Source organism: Monodon monoceros, unplaced genomic scaffold, assembly GCF_005190385.1.
Source record: "Monodon monoceros isolate NGI ecotype Baffin Bay Population unplaced genomic scaffold, NGI_Narwhal_1 Super_Scaffold_12, whole genome shotgun sequence".
Taxonomy (NCBI): domain Eukaryota; kingdom Metazoa; phylum Chordata; class Mammalia; order Artiodactyla; family Monodontidae; genus Monodon; species Monodon monoceros.
In genome coordinates this window covers 154,237,685-154,260,245 of record NW_021703768.1, presented here as the reverse complement: position 1 = coordinate 154,260,245, position 22,561 = coordinate 154,237,685, and the positions used below count along the sequence as shown (strand labels likewise).

Below are 22,561 nucleotides of genomic sequence, written 5' to 3'. Positions count from 1 at the left end.
ATATCACTAATTATCAGGGAAATGCAAATCAAAATTACAATGAGATATCACTTCACATCTGTCAGTTGGCTGTTATCAAAAAGACAACAAATAAGAAATGTTGACAAAGAAATGGATAAAGGGGAACTCTGGAACACTGTTGGTGGGAATGTAAATTGGTACAGCTACAGAAAACTATAGAAAACATTATGGAAATTCCTCAAAAAATTAAAACTAGAACTACCATGCGTTCCAGCAATTCCACTCCTGGGTATTTTTCTGAGGAAAACAAAAACACTAATTCAAAAAGATATATGTACCTCTATTTTCAATGAAGCATTAATCACAACAGCCAAATTACAGAAGCAACCTAAGTGCCCACTGACAGATGAATGCATAAATATGTAGTATATATATAGAATGGAAACCATAAAAAAAGATTGAAATCTTGCCATTTGCAACAACATGGATGGACTTGAAGGGTACTATGCAATGTGAAATAAGTCAGAGAAAGACAAATACTGTATGATTTCACTTATATGTGGAATCTAAAATAAAACAAATGAACAAACATAACAAACCAGAAACAGAGTCAAAGATACAGAGAACAAGCAGGTGGTCGCCAGAAGGGAGAGGAGGATGAGTAAAACAGGTGAGGAAGATTAAGAGGTACAAAGTTCCAGGCACAAAATAAATGAGTCAAAGGGATGAAATTCAGCATGGGGAATATAGTCAATAATAATGTAATATCTTTGAATGGTGACAGACAGTAACTAGACTTATCATGGTGATTGTTTTGTAATGTACAGAAATTTCAAAACACTTATGTTGTGCACCTGGAACTAATATAGTGCTGTAGGTAAATTACACTTCAAAAAATGATACAGATGAACTTATTTACAAAACAGAAACAGCATCACAGACAAAAGAGAACAAATTTATGGTTACCTAAGGGGAAGGTGGGGCGGACAGATTAGGAATTTGGGATTAAAAGATACACACTACCATATACAAAACAGATAACCAACAAGGACCTACTGTACAGCACAGGGAACTATATTCAGTATCTTGTAATAACCTGTAATGGAAAAGAATCTGAAAAAGAATATACATACACATATATATGTATAACTGAATCACTTTGCTGTATACCTGAAACATTGTAAATCAATTATACTTCAATTAAAATAAATAAAAATCTTTAAAAAGAAAAAAAACAAAGAAACAAACTAATAAAAAAGGACATCAGTTTTGTGGTTACTGGAGGTGGAGACTGGGGGAAGGGGAAATTGGATGAAGGTAGTCAAAAGGTACAAACTTCCAATAATAAGATTAAGTACTAGGGATGTAATGTATACAACATGATTAATTTAATTAACACTGATGTATGTTATACATGAAAGTTGATAAGAGAGTAAATCCTGTAAGTTCTTATCCCAAGGAAAAAAAAAATTTCTGTTCTATTTTGTATCTATCAGAGACAATGGATGTTCACTAAACTTACTGTGTTAATCATTTCATAATGTATGTAAGTCAAATCATTATACTGGACATCAAACTTACACAGTATGGTAGGGCAGTTATATCTCAATAACACTGTAAGAAAAAAAAAGAGTATAACAAGTCTCAATAAATTTCAAGTATTGAAATTATATAGAGCACATCCTTTGTCCTCAAAGAAATGAAACTAGAAATCAATAACAAAAAGCTAACTAGAAAATCCTCAAATATTTGGAAACTAAACACAATTCTAAAATAAAGGAAATTAGAAAATATTTGAAGTGAACGAAACTAAAAACATGATAACAAAAAAACAGGGGGATGCAAATAGACCAGTCATAAGAGGGAAATTCATATCTCTCAATGCATATATTTGAAAACTTCTTAGGAAGGTTTAAAATCAGTGATCTAAGTCTCTACCTCAAAAAGTTACAGATTATACCCAGAGTAAGTAGAAGAAAGGAAAAGTAGGGATCAATGAAATGGGGGCTTCCCTGGTGGCACAGTGGTTAAGAATCTGCCTGCCAAGGCAGGGGACATGGGTTTGAACCCTGGTCTGGGAAGATCCCACATGCCGCGGAGCAACTATGCCTGCGTGCGCCACAACTACTGAGCCTGCGCTCTGGAGCCCATGAGCCACAACTATTGAGCCCATGTGCCACAACTACTGAAGCCCATGCACCTAGAGCCCATGCTCTGCAACAAGACAAGCCACCACAATGAGAAGCCCACACACCGCAACGAAGAGTAGCTCCTGTTCGCTGCAACTAGAGAAAGCCCGTGTGCAGCAACAAAGACCCAATGCAGCCAAAAATAAATAAATAAATAAATTTATTTTTTAAAAACTCAATGAAATGGAAAACAGAAGAAATACAAAATATTAACAAAGCCAGAAGTTGCTTCTTTGAAGTAATTTTAAAAATTAAACACCTAGCAAGAAATAATAAAGAAAAAAATAAAGAAAATGCAAATTACCAATGTCAGGAATAAAAAAAGGGGCATCAGCACAGATCATTTAGCCTTTGAAAGGTTTATGGGGAATTTTATACTCAACTCTATACCTATAAATGGGACAACTTACATGAAAAACACAAAACACTTGAAAAACCCAAAATTTCAAAACTGAGGCAAGAAATAGTTTAATAATAAGAATAGCCTCACAAGGAAATTGAATCTGTAATTTAAAATCTTGCCATAGAGAAAACTGTGGTCCAAGTGGCTTCACTGATGAATTCTGCCAAATATATAGAGAGGAAATCATCATAACTGTATACCAACTCTTTCAAAGAATAGAACAAGAGTGAATGTTTTGCCCATTTAGTTCACAAGACCAATATAACTCCTATACGTAAACCTGATGAGGACATTACAAGGAAATATGTACATAACAATATCCTTCAGTAACACAGATATAGAGTTCCGTGAAAATATTAAGTCAAATCTAATAATATATAAAAAAAGAATATAATATCATGATTAAGTGATATTAATCCCAGGAAACTGAAGTTGGTTTAACATTTGAAAATTAATCACCGCAACTTATTTCATTGGTAGAAAAACAAAAGGGAAACTCTATGATCATCACAAAAGATGCAAAAACAGATTCTGATGAAATTCAGTACTCATTCATGTTAAAACCTCAGCAAGCTAGAAGGAAATTTCTTCAATCTGATAAAGGATATCTATAAAAGCATACATGTATGTATGTATAAAAAACGTACATGTAACTGTATGCCTCATGTTGAAAAAGTCAATGTCTTCTGTTTAAGATCAGAAACAAATTTTAAAAAATGGGCAGACTTCTAAAGTATCTGAATTTTGAAAGTATTCCCCAAATCCACACAGAGATCCAATGGCAAAGGGTAGAGCCTTGTCAGCACAAGGCACTTAAACATAACCTGACTAATCAATGACTGACCACTAAGCTATGCTGATGCAGGGACAACCACCAGGAACCAAGCCATGCTTAAAAATTAAAACATAAAAAAAAACAAAAATAAAAAAGCTGCACATGACAGTGGAAACACACTCCACAGAGTTAGTTCAGGCAAATTACTAAAATGAGTAAACAAATAAAAACAAACACCACCATCCTGTGGCAAGGAGGGAGATCAGAATCCAGAGTTGCAACAATGTATTATTTAAAATGCCAAGTTTTCTACAAAGAAGTATTAGATATGCAAGGAAACAGAAAAATGTGACTCATACACAGGAGTAGAAAAAAAAGTCAACAGAATCCATTTCTGAGAGCACTCATATACTGGACTTAAGAGGTGAAGATGTCAAAGAAGTAATTCTAAATGTTCAAGAGTTAAAGAAAACCATGTTAAGAAGAGTAAAGAAAAGTAGTGACAATGATTCATCAGACTATCAAATCAGAGAGAGAAATTATATAAAAAAGAACCAAATGGAATTTCTTAAATTAAAACAATAGTAAGATACATCCTAGTTAAACCACTGAAAGCCAAAGACAGAGAGAGAAAACTGTGAAAGCAGCAACAGAAAAATGATTTATCATGAATAAGGGAATCATAATAATATTAACGGTTGACCTCTATCATAAACAATGAGCACCGGAAGGTAATGGGATGACAAAAGCCAAGTTCTGAGAGAAATAAAACTGCCAGTAGAGAATTCTACACCAGCAAAACTATCAGGGAAAATACATTACCAAACACATAAATGCTGAGAAACTTCACTGCTAGCAAGCCTGTTTCCTGAAAAAAAGACTAAAGGATGTTCCTTGGGCTGAAAAGAAATGACACCCCCAGAAGGAAACTCAAATCCACACAAAGAAACAAAAAGCACTGGTAATGAGATCATGAAGGTAATTAGAGAATGTAAGTATTTTGTTTACTTTTCCTAACTGATTTAAAAGATAATTGCATAAAATAATAATTTTAAATTATACTGAGGCTTATAACATATGAAGATATAATATATATGACAAATAATGGCATAAAAGGGGGTTAGGAGTATGACAACGGATTGTAACTCAAGTCCACAGGTAGAAATGATGTGTACTGAAAGCAGTATCTGGATTAGAATAAAATATTCTATATTTTTCTTTCTTCTCTTAATTTCTTTAAAATATACAAGACTGTACAAAGTAATAATTATAGTACTGTTTTATTGCATTTAAAATATATATAGATGTACTATATATGACAATGGCACAAAGGTAGGGGAGGGAATGAAGCTATAATGGAGTACATTAAATTGGCATTAATCTGAAATAGATCATAAGATGTACATTGTAATATCTAACATAACAATTAAGAAAATAATTTTTAAAATACTAATGAAATAATTTAAATAGTACACTAGAAAAAAATCTAATGCACACACAGAGGTGGTAAAGGAGAAACAGAAAGAAAAAAGCTACAGACATACAGAAAACACATAGCAAAGTCACAGAAGTAAATCCAACCATACCAATAATTAGAATAAATGTAAATGAATAACACTGTAATCAAAAGGCAGAAGTTGTCACTCTGGATTAAAAAAAAGGATCAGACTATATGTTGTTCGTGACACATTTTAAATTCAAAGATATAGACTGCAAGTAAAAAGAGAAAAGATACACCACACAAACAGTGATCCTAAGGGAGGCATAGAGTTATACTACTGTTATTAGACAAAATAAAAATTTTTAAAAAATTAACACAGATGAAGAGAGTCATTTTATAATGATAAAAGGGTCAATTCATTATGAAGAAACAATAATTATGAATATATACACACCTAACAGTAGAATCACAAAATACATTATGAAAACATTGACAGAATTGAAGGAGAAATAGACAATTCAACAATAATAGTTGGAGACTTCAATGCCCTACTCTCAAAATGGACTGAAAAAACCATCAAAGATACAGAACACTTGAACATTATCGACCAATTCCATCTAACTGGTATCTAAATAACGTTTCATCTGACAACACTGGGATGTACACTCTTCTCAAGTATAAATGGAACATTCTCCCACATAGATGCTATGCTAGACCATGGGTCAGAAAACTTTTTATACAAAGGGCTAAACAATAAATATTTTAGGCTTTGAGGACCAACTGTCTCTGTTACAAATATTCAACTCTTCCATTAGACCAGGAAAACAACCACAAATGAATGGGCATGGCTGTGTCCCAATAAAACTTCATTTGTAAAAATAGGAGGTGGGATGAATTTAGTCTGCTGTCATTTGCCAGCTCCTTGCTAAGTCATAAAACAGGTCTCAATAAATTCAAAAAGATTTAGATAATGCAAAGTATCTTTGTTCCCTGACCATGATGGAATGAAATAGAAATCAACAGAACGGAATTTCAGAAGACCACAAATATTTGGAAATTAACCCACTTCCAAATAACCAATAGGTTAAAGAAAGAATCCTGAGGACAATTAGAAAATGGTCTGAGCTACATAAAAATAAAAATACTGCATACCAAAGTTTATGGGATGCAGCTAAAGCAGTAATTAGAGGGAAATTTATAACCATAAAACCTGTATTACAAAAGAAGATCTCAAATCAAAAACATAAGCTTTCACATTAAGAAACAAGAAAATAGAAGAGCAAATTAAAGAGGGGAGGAAATCAATGAAATGGAAAAGAGAAATATAAAAGAAAAATCATTGAAAACAAAAATTAATTATTAGAAAATATCAACAAAATTGACAAACTGTTCAGTTGGACCAACCAAGAAGAAAGTACACAAAAATTACTAAAATCAGGACTTCCCTGGTGGTCCTGTAGGTAAGACTCCGCGCTCCCAATGCAGAGGTCCCAGGTTCAACCCCTGGTTGGGGGACTAGATCCCACATGCATGCCACAACTAAGAGTTCACATGTGGCAACTAAGAAGCCCTCATGCCGCAACTAAAAGATCCCACATGCCACAATGAAGATCCTGCGTGCCACAACTAAGACCCAGCACAGCCAAAATAAATAAATAATCTTTTTAAAAAATTACTAAAATTGGGAATGAAAGCAGAACATTAATACAGACGTTACATAAATGAAAAGGATTATAAAGGAAGCCACAAGCAACTTTACGCTACAACATTAGACAATTTAGATAACATTTAAAAATTCCTAGAACAACACAAACTACTAAACTGACTCAAGAAGAAAAGGAAAATTTGAATATACCTATTCAAGTAAAGAAATGAATTGGTAATTATATTCCACACACATAAAAAACTCAGGCCCAGTTGGCATCAGTGGTAAATTCTATTAAGATTTAAAGAAGAAATAATACCAATCCTTCACAAATTTCTCCAGAAACTACAGATGAGGGACAGTATTACCCAAACCAAATTTAGATAAACACATCACAAGAAAGAGAACTACAGACCAATAAACCTCATGACTACAGACACAAAATCCCCAACAAAGTTACCAAACCAAACCCAAAAGGACTATGTACCATGACCAAGTGGGACTTATCACAAGAACAAAAATATCTGAAATGTTTAGTATCTGAAAATCAATTAAGATACTACACTGCATTAACAGAATCAAGGACAAAAACCACATGACCATCTCAATAGATGGTGAAAATGCTTTTGATAAAACCCAATATTCATTCTTAATAAAAACACTAAATGAACCAGATATAGAAGTGAACTTCCTCAATCTGATATCAGAAACCTACAGGCAACATCAAACTTAACAGTGAAAGACTGAATGCTTTCTCCCCTAATACTGGGAACAAGTAAAGGATGTCTGCACTCACCACTTCCAGCCAACACTGTATTACAAATTCTAGATAGTACAATTAGGTAAGAAATAGAAATAAAAGGCATTAAGATTAGAAGCAAAAAAGTAAAACAATCTTTATTCACAGAAGACATGATTCTGCAGGTGGAAAATCCTACAGATCCACACAGAAGCTACTAGGACTAATAAACGAATTCAGAAAGTTGGCTGGATACAAGACAAGATCAATTGAAGGCCTTCCAATTTGAGGACTAGATAGAGTAGCTACGCTTCTCCCTGTTCTCCCCACTAAATACAGCTTAAAACCCTGGATATTATATATGAAACACACATAAGATTATGGAGAGTGGGGAGAAAAAGTCAGGCTGGTAGGTCTCAGGACTTCAGAAACTCTGAGGAAGCGAGTTCTCTTTTTATTTACTATATTCTGAACTGAGTCCTGAAGAAGCCAGAAACCTGGATAAACAGACAATAAATAAATAAATAAAAGAAAGCCTACTCTCCCTACCCTATAGAAAAGGGGAAGCTGACAAGACAGAGAACTTTTAGTCAATAACAGCTCTACTCCAGCCAAACTCCCCAGAAGGAAGTGCAGCCCACTCCCGCCCTCATCAGCAAACACCACATGAGGAGCCTAGACATGGACCCTCTCCTACCTGCACTGAGGGGTACTTCTTCCTAACTGGGGTAGTGTCAGAGAAGGCCATGTGAGGAGCCAGCAGTAATGAGGGAAACCTTACAGGTCAACATAGGCCAGGAGGGGGTAACAAGACAGCCCTCATTCTCCCAATCAGGGTGGTATTAGCAGAGGCCTATGGGGAAACCTGAAATTCCACTCCCAGTCAGTAGCAACAGGTGTCCTTTTCCATCCCAAGGCATAAACTAGGGCCAAGAGAAGAATCTGGACTCTCATCCCCACATGGCAGTGAGAAGAATCAGCTTCTTGCTCCCCGGGGCAATGTGTCAAAGAAAGATCTGCTAAAACAGAATATAATGTCCAGAGTCCCATAAGATAATACCCTATACAATAGAGAAAAGAGAATAGATAGATTAGTGGTGACCTGGGCTAGGGTGAGAACAGAGAGTGACAGCAAATGGGCTTGAGGCAACTTTTGGGGGTGATGGAAATGTCCTAAAATTGAACTATAGTGATGTTTGTCCAACTCTGTAAATTTATTAAAAATCATTGTTCATATAAAATGAGTGAATTTTGTGGTATATAATTTAGAAAGCTGTTCTAAAATATCTACACAGACACAATGGAGTAAAAAAACATCTAAAATAGGGGAAAAAAAAACATTAGCCACAAAGAAACAGTAAATTCTCTTTAGCAATAACATACGCAAAGAGGACAATGGAAAAACATCTTCAAAACGTTGTGCTAAATTTGGCTCAACTGTGAAGAGCCAAATTATCATTCAGAGTGTCAGTAAAATAAAGGCATTTTCCAACATATAAAAACTGAGACAATACTACTTACTCACAGACCCCAGTGAAAACAGAATCAGACCAATTATTTCACCAAGTAGATTCCAGCATACTGCGATCAAGTCTGCGTTACTAACACGTCCTCGTTTCATTTAAAGAGACATGTGTGAACCTGTGTGCTTAACTGAACAGAACAGACTGCATTTTGGATTTGACCTCCACCTTATGCTGATATAGCATGAACCAAATTTTACTCTTGTACTGGGCAAAGGCAGATGGCTGACCACATGACTGCTATGGCCACATTTCCAAGATAAAATCTGGACACTCCAACAACAGATTTCCTAGTATCCTATGCAAAGTGCTTAGAAACCCAATGAAACGTAAATTGTAATTATATCTTCCAATCACAATTCTTGACAAACAACTGAGGTAATGGTTCTAAGACACCACATAAATTCTTTTGTTTATTTTAGCTGTGCCTCTTTTCTCGGTTGACATACATAATACCAAAAAGTAGGAAGTGTCTAATCCAGAATTTTAATATATGTAAATAAACTTTGTTTTCTAAAAATTCACTATGTAGTCCTTATTTTACCACAGAATGTGAGGAAGTGGTGAAGATCTGATTAAAGAATGGCATGGCTGTTGAATGAGCATTAGGGAACCAGGGCTCTTAACTCCCTCCCAAGAGGCAGCTGCAAATAAAGCCTCTGGATGCCAACCTCACTGACAAGACTTGATCCAGTCACTCTGACGTTCTGCGCCACCCCTTGCTACTGCTCTGTAATGTGGACTTTATCTGGTATTTGTCTGCCCATTCACCCAACATAGTTATATTTAAAGTGTAAAAAATGGTCACAGGAACTGTCCAGGAACCCATGATATTATATAATTTAAGGTTTACAATCCTAGACATTACTCCTTGCTAAATTATTGGATTAAAAATGTCACAACATGCTCAAAGATGGAAGTTTAAAGTTCAATAAGATACTAATTGCAACGGATTGCAACTCAAATATTTTTAAATCCAGGGATTCAAAAGGATTTTAAAAATAATAACTGAACATCTTTTGAGGATAAAGAACAAAGTCATTACCTTGAAAACTGCTAAATACAGAAAAACAGCAAACCTCCATGAAATCTGCCCCAGAATGAAATGGTACATGAAGGGCAGCATCTATTCATAAAAGCCATATAGTTAGTGGCAGCAGGGAAGATGGTGGAATAGGAAGCTGCAGGAATCTGTCCCTCCAGCAAAATGAAGGAACTGGCAGAACTGTCTGAAGCAACTATTTTGGAACTCTAGGTCAGGGAGAACATCTGCAGCATCCAGCAGTGAGTTTGATGGAGAGACCAATAAATTTCAATCAACTTCTGCTTTCAAGCAGTAGCAGCTACCAACCCCCATCCCACAAATCCATAACTGGCAGCTGTGGAACAGCCGCAAGTATTCTTAGTATGGCCTGTTGAAGCCAGGGTGGGCAATAAAGACCTTTCCTCCAAAAACTGGGACTGTGAGTCTGATTGGGGCTTCTGATTGCTGAGAGGTTGGCACAGAGTTTTCTACCACCATGAGCTGAAGTGGCTTCCCAGCCAGGAGGGAATTGAGAGAAACAAGACCTATTTACTTTTTCCTTCTTCGGAAATTCAGTGACCACACTTAACAAGGAATACACACTTTGAAAAAATAATCTGGAAAAGTCACAAAAAGTCAGTTCCAACCCTCAGCAAGCAAAACCCAGCAACCCCTGAGGCATAGGAGAATTAGATTTCCAGAGTATTATCAGTTAGCTTGGGCTGCCACAGACTGGGTAGCTTAAGCAACAAATATTTATTTCTTACAGTTCTGGAAGCTGAAAAGTCCAAAGTGTTCAGTCTCTACTAAGGCCTAGTAGCAGGCCAAGGACTGTTTCTCAAAAGGAAAGTAGTTATCTGCAGAGGATAGCAGGGCTTTGCTCCAAAATCCTAACGGTGAGCACTGTGATTCCCTATAGAGGTCTGCAAAAGGCTCCAAAGAGCACCCCTATCTGCCACTGACCCATCATATACCACTGGATCATATGGCCCAAGTGACAGAGCAGCTCTGTGGCAATCTGGACCTGTTTCAGAGCCTTCTCTTGCTCTAGGCCCTACTCAAAACTGGCAGTTTTCGAGTCACTTGGTAAATGTGCCAGAGTAACACACCCAAATGAGGAATACGTTGCTTCCAAAACACTAAGAAGCATTGTGCCTCCTTTCTGGTTGTAGGAAGAGCCAGATGCAACAACTTAACCTTCACCATAGAAGAGATACTCCAATAAGCCATACACCATTGGACTTCTAAAAATTTCACTGAAGTAGAAGGCCCTTGAATTTGTCAGATTTCCCATCCTCTGACATGCAAATGTCTTATGAGTCTAGAGTAGTTGCTACTTCTTACTCAGTCCAATCAGCATTAATAGCATGCTATCTTGTGGATCAAGATCTTTGTTAACTGTATTATGACATAGGGCTGAAAAGTTGGTATACCCTTGAAGTAGGACAGTGAAGGTGTATTGCTGGCCTTGTCAGCTGATAGAAACTGCTTCTGGTGGTCTTTACTAACAGGGATGGAAAAAAAGCATTTACCAGAGCAGGTGCTGCATACCAGGTACCAGAGGATGTGTTAATTTGCTCAAGCAGTAAAACTACATCTGGAATAGCAACTGCAGTTATAGTCACCACCTGGTTAAGTTTAAGATAATCCACTGTCCTGAAAGATCCATCTTTTTTCTGCACAAATAGGTGACCTGAATGGAGATGGGGTAGGACTCACTATCCATGCATCCTTCAAGTCCTTGAAGGTGGTACTAATCTCTATAATCCCTCCAGGAATGCAAAATTGCTTTTGGTATACTATTTTTCTAGGTAGAAGCAGTTCTAGTGACTTTTACTTGGTCTTTCCCACCAGAATCTCTCTCATTCCAGAGGTCAGGGAACCAGTGTGGGGATTCTGCCAGTTACTGAGTATGTCTATTCCAATTATATACTCCAGAACTAGGAAAAATTACCATAGGATGGGTTCAGGGGCCATCTCACTGTGAGATGAACCTGAGCTAAAACTCTACTGATCACGACCTCCATAAGCCCCTAGGTGAGCCACAGTGATCTTTTGGGTCTCCTAGAATCAGTGTCAGTTTGGAGCCAGTGTCCAGTAGTCCCTGAAAAATCTGATTTCCTTTTCCCCAATGCACAGTCACCCTGGTAAAATGCCGTATGTCTCTCTGGGAAAGGCTGGGAGAAAGATTAACAGTACAAAATTTGGTAGCATACTGAGGTCCTTCCACAAGGGGATCCACCTTCCCCGTCATTCAAGGGGTTCTGGGTGTGTAAACCGGATCAAATCTAGAAATCAATTAAGGAGCCGTGACTTTTTTTTTTTTAATTCAGGTTAGATGCTTGTTCACATGACCTAGAACTCTTCTGCTTAACAGATCAAGTAAGAATTGAGCAGACTGCCCAACTGTTTCTCTTCTAGGGGCACATGACCAACTAGCTAATGCCATAGGTCTCTGGGAGTCAGACTATTCTGATTGCTGCTTTGACTCTGCTGTCCATTATGGTAACCAACCCCAATTGTCTTTGGTGATTAAGTGCTACCACTTAGCCCTGCCACCCCAGGATCCAATTATCCCTGCTGCATTTAAGGATCCCAGCTCAGTGGCTTCCCAGCTCAGATCCCAGCCACTTCCCACTGTAATTTCTGGCCTACAGAGAAGAGCAACCACACAGCTCAAGGATGCTGGGGCTCCCCTTAAAAATTTATTTCTCACAGTCATGGTAAAAAGTGTGTCTTCTTGGACCCTGCCAGGATGGGTGAGGAGATCTCACATAATAAATCTATTCTACCATTCCAATCTTCCTCAGTCTTGGATCCTTCCTCTGGAGTATACCAAGGCAGTTCTGACATTTCATACTCCATTTAGAGTAAGCCACCTTTTAGTCCACATCTCAGCCAACCAACCAAACTGTTAGAGCCTTTCTAACTCCTCGAGCCATGGTACCAAATCCAGGATCTCTGCTTAGTGGGTCCATTTCAGTAAAGTCAGCTCCATCCAACTTCATATTCCTCTCACCATCACCCCACACCCAAGATATCCATTCCCACAGGATTTCTGTCTGTATAAATTGGAAAAATCATGCAGTTCTTTCAGAGTGCAGTGCACCTCTTCATGGGCCACACTTTATGCCTCATCTTCTGGGCTGTGCTGAGACTTAACTCTAACAATATACCTGGAAGCAAAGGGGGGTGGTGGGGGTGGGTCTTGAAAGAAATCTGCACCGTCTTGCAAAGCAATTATCTCGGGGGAGGCCATTACAGCTTCCTCAGGCAAAGTGTGGTTAATCACCTCAGATAGGGGAGGAAGGGCTGCTTCTACTGGCAAAGAAGACTCATCAGAATTTAGGGGTTCTATTTTCTCAGTTTCATCAGGATCTTCCCATATGTCTACATTCCAATTTTCAGGATCCCATTTCTCCCCCATCAATACCCTCAGTTTTACAGCAGACACCATGCAAAGTTGAGAATTCAATTTACATTGTAATTTAGTCACTCACAGGATGACACTCCGGATCTGAATTTCAGAAATCTCAGTGCTGCAGCTACGGGACCTAAGGTTTTCTTTCAAGGCAGATATAGAAATGTTCAGGTCATTATGGGGCACTCTGAACTCATCCTTTCCTTTCCACACTTTGTCCAGTAGAGTTAGAGCAGCCAGCCAATCTCATTACTCATTAGTTTGACAAAAATGTTATTAGGTATCAAATACATGGTCACTCAGAGCCTTTTTAAAATATTTGATTACGAGTATCCCATAACGATTATTTTACATATCACCATTGCCACATCATCAGTGCCTTCTACACCACTTGAAATAAGAGTTATTAGTCGCTTTAAATCTAATCAGATTAGAGATTCCAAAAACCTTAGAATTCATAAAACTCACCCTTCACTCTCAGTACAGAAAGAGAAAGAGGGAGGGGGCCAGGGAGATAGAAAGGGAGACAGAGAGGGAAGGAGGGACAGAGGGACAGAGAAACACAGAGAGAGAGAGAGAGAGAGAGAGAGAGAGAAGAGACCACATTTTGTGAAGACTACTGAAAACACTATAACTGCATAAATCTAGGACTGTCATGGGAAGAGAGACCAGATATTCTCAGACCACAGAGCACTGCTCTCAAACACTGTGACCACAGCCCTTTTCAGCAGAACCAAAAATTTCACAGTCCACGCAGGCCTTCCCATACAAGACATAACATACTAAGACAAGGCTATCCATAACAACCCAAGAGATAAGAGAATAGGGCATCCATGAAACAATAATAGGCTGCTGTTCAAAAGGAACATTGGAAAACAAAAAATAAGTCTTGGAAATTAAAAACATGATAACAGAAATAGAAGGTAGGAAGATAAAATTCAAGAAATAAAACCAGAACAAAAGGATGAGGAGAAAGAAAAATGAGAACAATATTAGAAGATCAGTTCAGGAAGTCAGATAACAAAAAAAGGAGGAGTTCCAAAAGGAACACATTTTAAAAACTGAGGGGGAAAAATTATCAAAGAAATAATACAGGAAATTTCCCCAGCTCTGATGGACAAATTAGAGAGCTCACTGAGGGCCTACCACAATCAACTTGAAAGGACCCACGCCAAAGAGCATGATGAACCACAAGACCACTCCAGGAACATCAGTCAGCTGCTCTCTGGATAACTCACCACAGAGCTACACAGTGTGGTGTCCTGCATGCACTCTTCCTGTTCAGGTTTTCATATTTTAACTCAATGTTTTTCCTATAGTATTATTTGGCATATTAAAAAAAAAAACACCTTATAGGGCTTCCCTGGTGGCGCAGTGGTTGAGAGTCCGCCTGCCGATGTAGGGGAAACGGGTTCGTGCCCCGGTCCGGGAAGATCCCACATGCCACGGAGCGGCTGGGCCCGTGAGCCATGGCTGCCGAGCCTGTGCGTCCGGAGCCTGTGCTCCGCAGCGGGAGAGGCCACAACAGTGAGAGGCCCGCGTACCGCAAAAAAAAAAAAAAAAAAAAAAAAGCCTTATAAATGGTATCCTGCTGTACACATCTCTTTGCAACTTGCTTTGTTTTTTTAATACTGCTTTGGGATTTATTCAAGCTGATATGTATAGATCTAACTTATAACAGTTACCATGAAAGAATTAATCTATTTTGTGACTAAAACACAGCTTATATATCCAATCCCCCTTGAGAAGCAACTGACTGCAATCACTCGCTACCATCCACAATCCTTTAATGAAAGTTCATGTCCACACATGCTGTGCACAAGTGCCAATGTTTCCCTAAGATACACATCTGAAAGAGCAAGGTCACAGTCATAGGTTCTGTGCACCTCTGGCTTCACTAGGTATTGACAATTGCTCTCCTAAGTGGCTGAACCATTTCATATTATCGACAAAAACATTAGAGTTCTTATCACCCCACATCTTAACCAACAGCTGGTGTTACCCAACTAATACATGTGTTGGTTTAATTTACCTTTCCCTAATCACTAGGGATGCTAAACTCCCTTTTCATTGGTCTTTTGGGATTTCTCATTTGTGAGACACTGTGGCAGACAACTAATGATCCCTAGTATCCATTTTCCTGTTCTTCCTTCCATAATGGAATACCTGAGTAATCTCTCACAACTACCCCACTTCTTTGTTCCTAGGTGTAACTATGAGATTAAGTCCTACCAGTAGGATATGAGCAGAAGTAATATGTGCAACTTTGGGGTCACCTTCTTAAAGACAAGGCTGTGTTCCCTGGCCTCCCTCTTTGTTCCCCTTTCCCATTGGCTGCGAATGAGTGATACCAGCAACTTTTGATGCAGTGATGGTTCCATGTGATAAGACAGGAGGCCTTCTAGCCAACATGCAGCCAGAGGTGAAGGCCTAAAGCAGAGCTTTCTATCTGCCTGGGATAACTACCTTCCTCTGGATCATTATATGGAGGTCTAGCTTATTTCAACCACAATATTTTTGGATCTCTGTTATAGTAGCTTCTTAGCCTAAACTCCAGTCAACGGCCTTTACTAACTTTTCTGCTGAATTGCCTTTTTCTCATTTTGTCTTTAACTAGCTGGGTATTAATCCTTTGTTGGGATATGGGTAGGTATCACAAATACTTTCTCCCAGCCTCAGGTTCATCCTTTCACTTTGTTGTTTGTCAAAAGAAGATTTACAAATCACCCAATTGTTCTCCAAAAGGATTATACCAATTGTCATTCCTAATAAGCAGTCTATGAAAATGCTTATTCACTATCCTCAGTTGGTATTGTGTATTCTTACTTTTAATTGTTACTAATTTGATCATTAAAACCTAGATTTCCATTATTTTAGTGTGCATTTCTTAGATTTCCAGTGCAAATGAACATGCTTCTAAATCTCTGGTCTCTATGTCCTGTTATGTATTGAAGATATTTAATAGATGTCTCAATTTCCTACAGGAACGTTGTGTTATTCTGCGAGGGCTGACTGCTATAACAAACAACTCCTGAAATCTTAAGGGCCTAGCCCCAATAGAGGATTATTTCTTGCTCACACTGTAGTCCAATTGAGGGCTGGGGTCAGCGTTCTGCTCTGGGAAGCCATTTGAGGCCCTAAACTCTGTCTAACTAATGCTTCTGTCCTAGGGCCTTCGAGTCCTGGAGGATTCCAGCAGGTAAAGGGGAAGACAGTACTAGAGACTGGGTAGCAGGGCTTTTAGAGACTAGGCCTTCAAGTGACCTACATCACTTCTGCCACAACTCAGTCATATAAACCCCAAATTGCAAGGGAGGGTGGAAAAATGTCTAGCCATGTTCCCATGAGGAAAACTCACAAAGGTCTGGTGATCTTACATCTCAACCACCATAAGCACCCCCTCTAAGAATAAGATGCAGGACCCTGTTCCCTGTAGCTCTAGCACGATGCCCTTTACCACATAGTGCTTAGAAATAGCAACAGATGGTAACTGCAGAGTGGGGTCACTCAGAGGCAAGGGGTCTCACAAACAGCAGCCATGCAGCCCTGGTCTGAGACAGGGGGCCCACACTCAGGGCCCATCACTGAGAGGCTGCCACCTCATCCTGAGCTCTCAAGCAACCATTCCAGACATGGGGGAGAGGTTATTCCTACTAGACTCTAAGATCCCTGACTTACCTTATATGTCTTATAGTCAGTGCAGCGCTTCTCAAAGTGTGGTCTTTGAGACCCTCCAAAGGAGTCTGGGAGGTCAAAGTCACCTCATACAATACCACAACACTATTTGGCTATTTGGCTTTTTACTCTCATTCTCTCATGAGTGTAGAGTGGAGTTTCCAGAGACCATGTGACCTGTGATAATCACAGCAGACTGACTGCAGAAGCAGGCATGAGAATCCAGCTGTTTTCTGCTAAGCTTTACTTTAAAGAGAGGTACAAAAATCTCAAACAGTGCCACTCTTCTCACTACACGTTTTGCTTTATAAAAGTTATTTTTCATTAAAAAATGTTATTTATGTTACTAGGTCATGGATTTATCATTGTACTTTTTAAATAAATAATTATTTAATTTCTTAGTTTTAAAAAAATATGGTACATATCAGTATATATAACCCACATCAAAAAAAGTTCTTTGGGTCCTCAGTTTTTAAGGTGGGTGGAGTGGCCCCCAAGACTGAAGGTTTGAGAGTGGCTAGTGCAGTGGCTAAGATGGCAGCTTCTGAAGCCAAAATGCTTTGGCTCAAACCTTGCTGCTCTACAGCTATGGAAAAGAAATTAAGATAAACTACGCTAACGAACTTAGTGTGTGTGATCTTGAACAAATTCCCCGGCCTCTCAGCCTCAGTTTCCCCATGGGTAAAATGAAGAACAACACACTCTTCTTGACTTGTCTGCTGATTCAGTGAGGTAATCCCCCTTCAACACTTAAAACTGTCCTTGGCACATACTGCACACTTAGCGAACGCTGGCCCTCATTACTTGCACGCCCACAGCAGTCAGCCCAGTGTAACTGTCCACAACAGGGGCACAGCTTGTGTTTTCAGAAGGCTGAATGTGTAATAAATACGGGATGATGGAAAAGATACCATACCTCAGCCATCCAAAGGTCAGGTTATGATTACAGTGTTTGTTTACCTGTCAGCCACATCCAGGTCAGATTCCATCTTGTCCAGGCCTCTCGAGATACTGTCAAGCTGCTCGCCCTGATGGTGAAGGACTCTGGCTGTGTCTTCCAGACGCTTCTGGGTACAGGCCATCAGACCAGTCAACTCCTTACCCTTGGTCATGGGGGAGGATGATTCCTCAACAGCAGATCCTGACTGGGACAACAGCATCTCTCTCCAGAAATGCTCGATGATGCTGAAAACGACATTTCGACTAGGCTGCAAGGAACTGAACCAGTGCTTGTTGTGGTCCTTTTCCAGGATGGTAATAGAACTGAAGATAAAATAAGAAGCTTCTTTCTTGATCTCAATTATACTAGAAAGAGGAAAGTTGACAAGAATTTCTCTAGTTTTATCAGTCATAAATTTTAGTGAGAGAGAAGTTAATGAAAGTTTTCCAGGGACCCATTGCTTCTCAAGTTCTAAATAATAGGAGCATGGCCAGGTGTGGACGCAGATGTCTCTGCTCATCTGGTTCCTAGGTCGGTTTGTACTACGGCCAAGGTCACTCTGCCTCTGAAGGAGAGGGGGACAAATTAGTGGATAGATGAGCCTAAAATAGGACATCACACTTGGACTAGAGATACTACGACACTGACAGCAAGGATATGGTCTGGATTCCAAGCACACTGGAGACTCCAGCACATGGCCAAGTCCTCACCTAGCAAGGACTCTCACACCACCTGTGATAGGCAGGATGAAGACCTTGCCCTACTCAGCAGAGAGGTAAGGGCTGGGGCCAGACTTGTGCTTGACCCAAAGCATCAAGGTCCCCAGGGGCTCTTCACTCACCAGAGCACCCACATTGGGACCAGGGTCCACAGCTGATGTGACCAAAAGAAGAAAATCACTGGAAAAGACCACCCAAGGATTCTTCATAGGAACACCATCAGCTGTGATGACCCCTATCAACTACACACTCTACAAGTTTCCAAACTAACATTCTCCTTTTGAAATTTTTATAAATTTACTTAGTTTCATATAGAAAATAATCTTACAGACAACCTTTTCCATTCTTGTAATCCCAACTAATTTTATAGGGTTCTACATAATTATATAATTATATGTATATATTTTATATATAGTTATACATAACAAAGGTGTACTATTCACCATTTGCACTTATCAATGTATTTTTTTTTTTTTTTTTGACACGCTGCACGGCTTGTGTGATCTTAGTTCCCCGACCAGGGACTGAACCCAGGCCCTCGGCAGTGAGAGTGTGGAGTCCTAACCACTGGACTGCCATGGAATTCCCTATGGATGCATTTTAAAGTCATGAATCACAGATTTGAAACAACCATTGTAGAACACTTAGTCCAACCTTCTCATTGTACAGATAAAGAATATAAGGCCAAGAAAAGATGAGGACTTTGTACAAGGTCAAACCACAAGTTCATGATATTAACATGGCTAGAACTAGGCAGGGTAATGCCTAGTCCAATGCTCTTCCAATTAGAGGTCCACCTGTAATATGGCGTTTCTTCTTTCCTTTCTCCTCCTTCTTTCCTTCTTTCTTTCCTTCCTTCCCTCCTTCCTCAAATCCTCGTTCTCTCTCTCTTGCCTGCACGCACGCACGCACATGTGCGCGCACACACACACACACACACACACGAGTTTAATTATGACATGATTTCACTTATAAAAACAGAAGAAGACATAATATTATCCCTAAAAATGTTGAAACATGTGGATTTTCACAGAATGGGTACAGGGATTCTCTGCATTTGGTTAACAAGTTTTAAGCCCCCACCATGCCATGCTGGGCTGCAAGTACAAAAGAAACAACAATGACATAGTCCTTGGCTCATGGAGCTTAGAGTCCACTGGAATTCTATAAACTTCCTCATTGAGTTATATTCTAAAGACTCAGACTCTTCAATGTAATTACTGTACTAGATGCCACATCAAGCAGCACAAGCCTGGACAGCAAAAGAAAAAGGCAGTACCTGCACCTCAAGAACCTGAATTGAATTGAGATTCCTAATTATGAAGAAACAAAGTGATTTGAGATTAGGCAATGTATCATCAAATATGAAATATGTTAATGTAAACAAAACCCCAAAGCTCATAGGGTTGTAGGCATGATACGGAATGTAAGGAAGTCTTAAGTGGACTACAATGGCAGTCTAATTGGTCTCCTGCCTTTGGTACTCCAAAATACCCCCCCACTGCCACTGCAATCTTCTTTCCAGAGTAAGAGAGGCCCCATCCAGCCCTCGGCCTCTCCCACCCTCTCTCTCCCTTGTGGGGCTGTATGGAACTTATGCACACTTACTGTACCTGTTAAATGGTAGGATGACCACTTGTTATTTGACTGCAAGCTCTCAAAGGGCAATGACCATATTTTATTCATAATCCTAACTCAGGAAACACTTTGTGACTGAATAAATGGAACAGACACTCGTGGTTTATGGTATCTGTCCACCTGTGACTCTCAGCATAGCTGAGGTCAATGCTCAGGCTGGTCTCATCCTACTGCTTAATTAAATACTGCATATACAAGGTATGGACATTATGGAGGCAATTCTTCACGGTGCTTCTCCACATTTTATGTCAAAAACTGACATAAAATTTTATGTACCAAAAACTGTCCCAGGCTATCTTCCTTGTAACTGTGGACAGTGTCTCCCTCCTGGTTGAAAGAAGATCTGCTTCCTGACCAGGATAATAGGTCAGTGTCCCCTTGGAGGCAAGTGTTGGGCAGATTTGCTAGCAGCCCCCTCATAAGCTGTGACACAAACCCATGGTATATGCAGCATCCACCTGTGCCCTCAGAATGTAGGGGGCAAGGGGAACAGATGCACACATGATTCCTGCTGTGCCATGCATAACAGGCCCTTTCTGCCAGAGGGCCTCCTCTCTTCTGCCACATCTACAAAACTTTGGCAGGCTCACTCTTCAACCCGCAATAAAGTCTCAGACCCTTCACAATCCCCAACAGTGAGGTGCAACACAAAGATCATTCTACTTTGGGTATGGGTTCTTCATATGAGAATCTCTATTAAGCTAAATATTTAGGAAGCAAACTTTACAAACTGACTCTATCGATTCATAACACCCTAGGATGTTTTTATTTGACTTATGGGAATTAAAACTTTCCCCAAACTTTAATTCATTTTAAAAATAAGTACATGAAAAGTTCACAAACAGGAGTCAGAATGGTGGTTATAACTGGGGAGAAAGGAGGCCTTGCCCTGGGTGTATTAATTTTCTGATAATTCAAGATTTGTGCATTTTCAGTTCTTATGATTTGTTCACTTTTCTTCATTAATACTTCAATGAAGGATTTACTAAATATTTAGTAATAATATAAAATTTTATTAAAAATTAATAATAAATGTACATATGAAAGATATACCAAAACTAAATTTCAGCTGGGCATTACAATTTCAAAAACATCTGAAATCACTGCCTTAGGTAGCAGCACAGCTGGAAGACTACAGCACAAACCTTTCATATGGACGACGGCAGGTATTCCCACTCATCTGTGTGTGACCCCTGGCTACTCAGCCCCGCTGCCTCCACTTCCTGATCTGTCAATGGGATAATAATTGTACCTATCCCATACTGCAGCTGTAAGGCTTAACTGAACTGATAATGTGAAAGGTGCTTAGAAGAGTACTTGGCACCTAATATATGCTATAGGTGTTATTACAATCATTGTGAATACTACAAAGTATCTACAGAACTAACTCAGCTCATCTATTAGGAATGTGAAGAGTCTACTCTTGATTCCATTTCTTTAACGACTGCTAAAACATCACCATACCCAGAATCTGTTATTTGGTCTCATTAGTTTTCACCACCTGATCAGAGTTGGCTATAGACAGCACCTGGCCACAAAAACAAACATGACAGTGAAAAAGAGGAGAAAGAAAGAAGGAAGAATGTGCCTAGTATACACAAAATTAAAGTGCCAAACAACTTGATTCCATTATAAGAGAAATAAATTTAACTCCTATGTTAATCAGATTGAAGTACTTCCCAAGTACACTCTAGAACTTCTCTTAATCACAGTAGCAAGGGCTGACCCAAACTTCCCAGATATGCGTATGTGCCAATCAACCCCTGTTACTCAGTACTACAAATCAGTCCAGTCTACCAGCTCTGCTAATACCTGAAATTAGGACAAACCTAAAAGAAAGCTGCCATATTAAGCATGAGAATTTTGTCATCACGACAAAATGATGTCAGGGCTGGAGGGACCACAGAGATCATCTCCAACTCACTTCATTCAACAAATGAATGAGCACAACTCTATCATGGCAGAAGCTCTAAAAGTCCACTGATAGCTTGGCTAATACTCTTTCAGGAGTATTAGCATCTTCAAGTGTTTTCTCTGAGTGTCAATTCTGAAAAAGCAATAGCCTTAGGACCTACATATTTAAGGAGATACAGTACAGTGCAGGGACCAGAGGGTACAGGGGGTAAGGAGACAGAACATATACAGTTAAAGATAAGCAACAATTAGACTGCAGATACTTGCACTGAACTGCAAAAACAGTAAGTGGTAAAGAACATTCTAGAAGAGACTACTGCAGATTAAGACTATAAGGAAGGCAAGCCTCCTACTTGAAGAATGTAGCAGGGCTGGAGCAGGAAGAAGCAGAGACTTTCCACTCTCAGGTCTGGTGCCACCTTCTTGTGCGTCAGTAGGAATGACCATTCTGAGTCACAGAGGAGCCTGAGGCTTATGGGGTCAGAAACTTCCCCAAGGAGACACAAACCCAAGAATCCATCTTCTTAGGCAACATGATGATGAATGCCAGACCA

General features: G+C 39.2%; 1 protein-coding gene across 4 annotated transcripts in view; it reads right to left on the bottom strand.

The window, feature by feature from the left end:
* The window catches only part of SNAP47 (synaptosome associated protein 47), a 73,717-nt gene that overhangs the window by 44,834 nt on the left and 6,322 nt on the right, over nucleotides 1-22,561 (bottom strand). For 3 of the 4 annotated variants that reach the window (XM_029216943.1, XM_029216942.1, XM_029216944.1), the window contains exon 1: nucleotides 17,757-20,980. In XM_029216943.1, the coding sequence (XP_029072776.1) occupies nucleotides 17,757-18,352 (596 nt within the window). In that variant the 5' untranslated portion in view covers nucleotides 18,353-20,980. Of the gene's footprint in view, nucleotides 1-17,756; nucleotides 20,981-22,561 lie in introns of those variants that run through there. The other variant, XM_029216945.1, reaches the window with a different exon arrangement.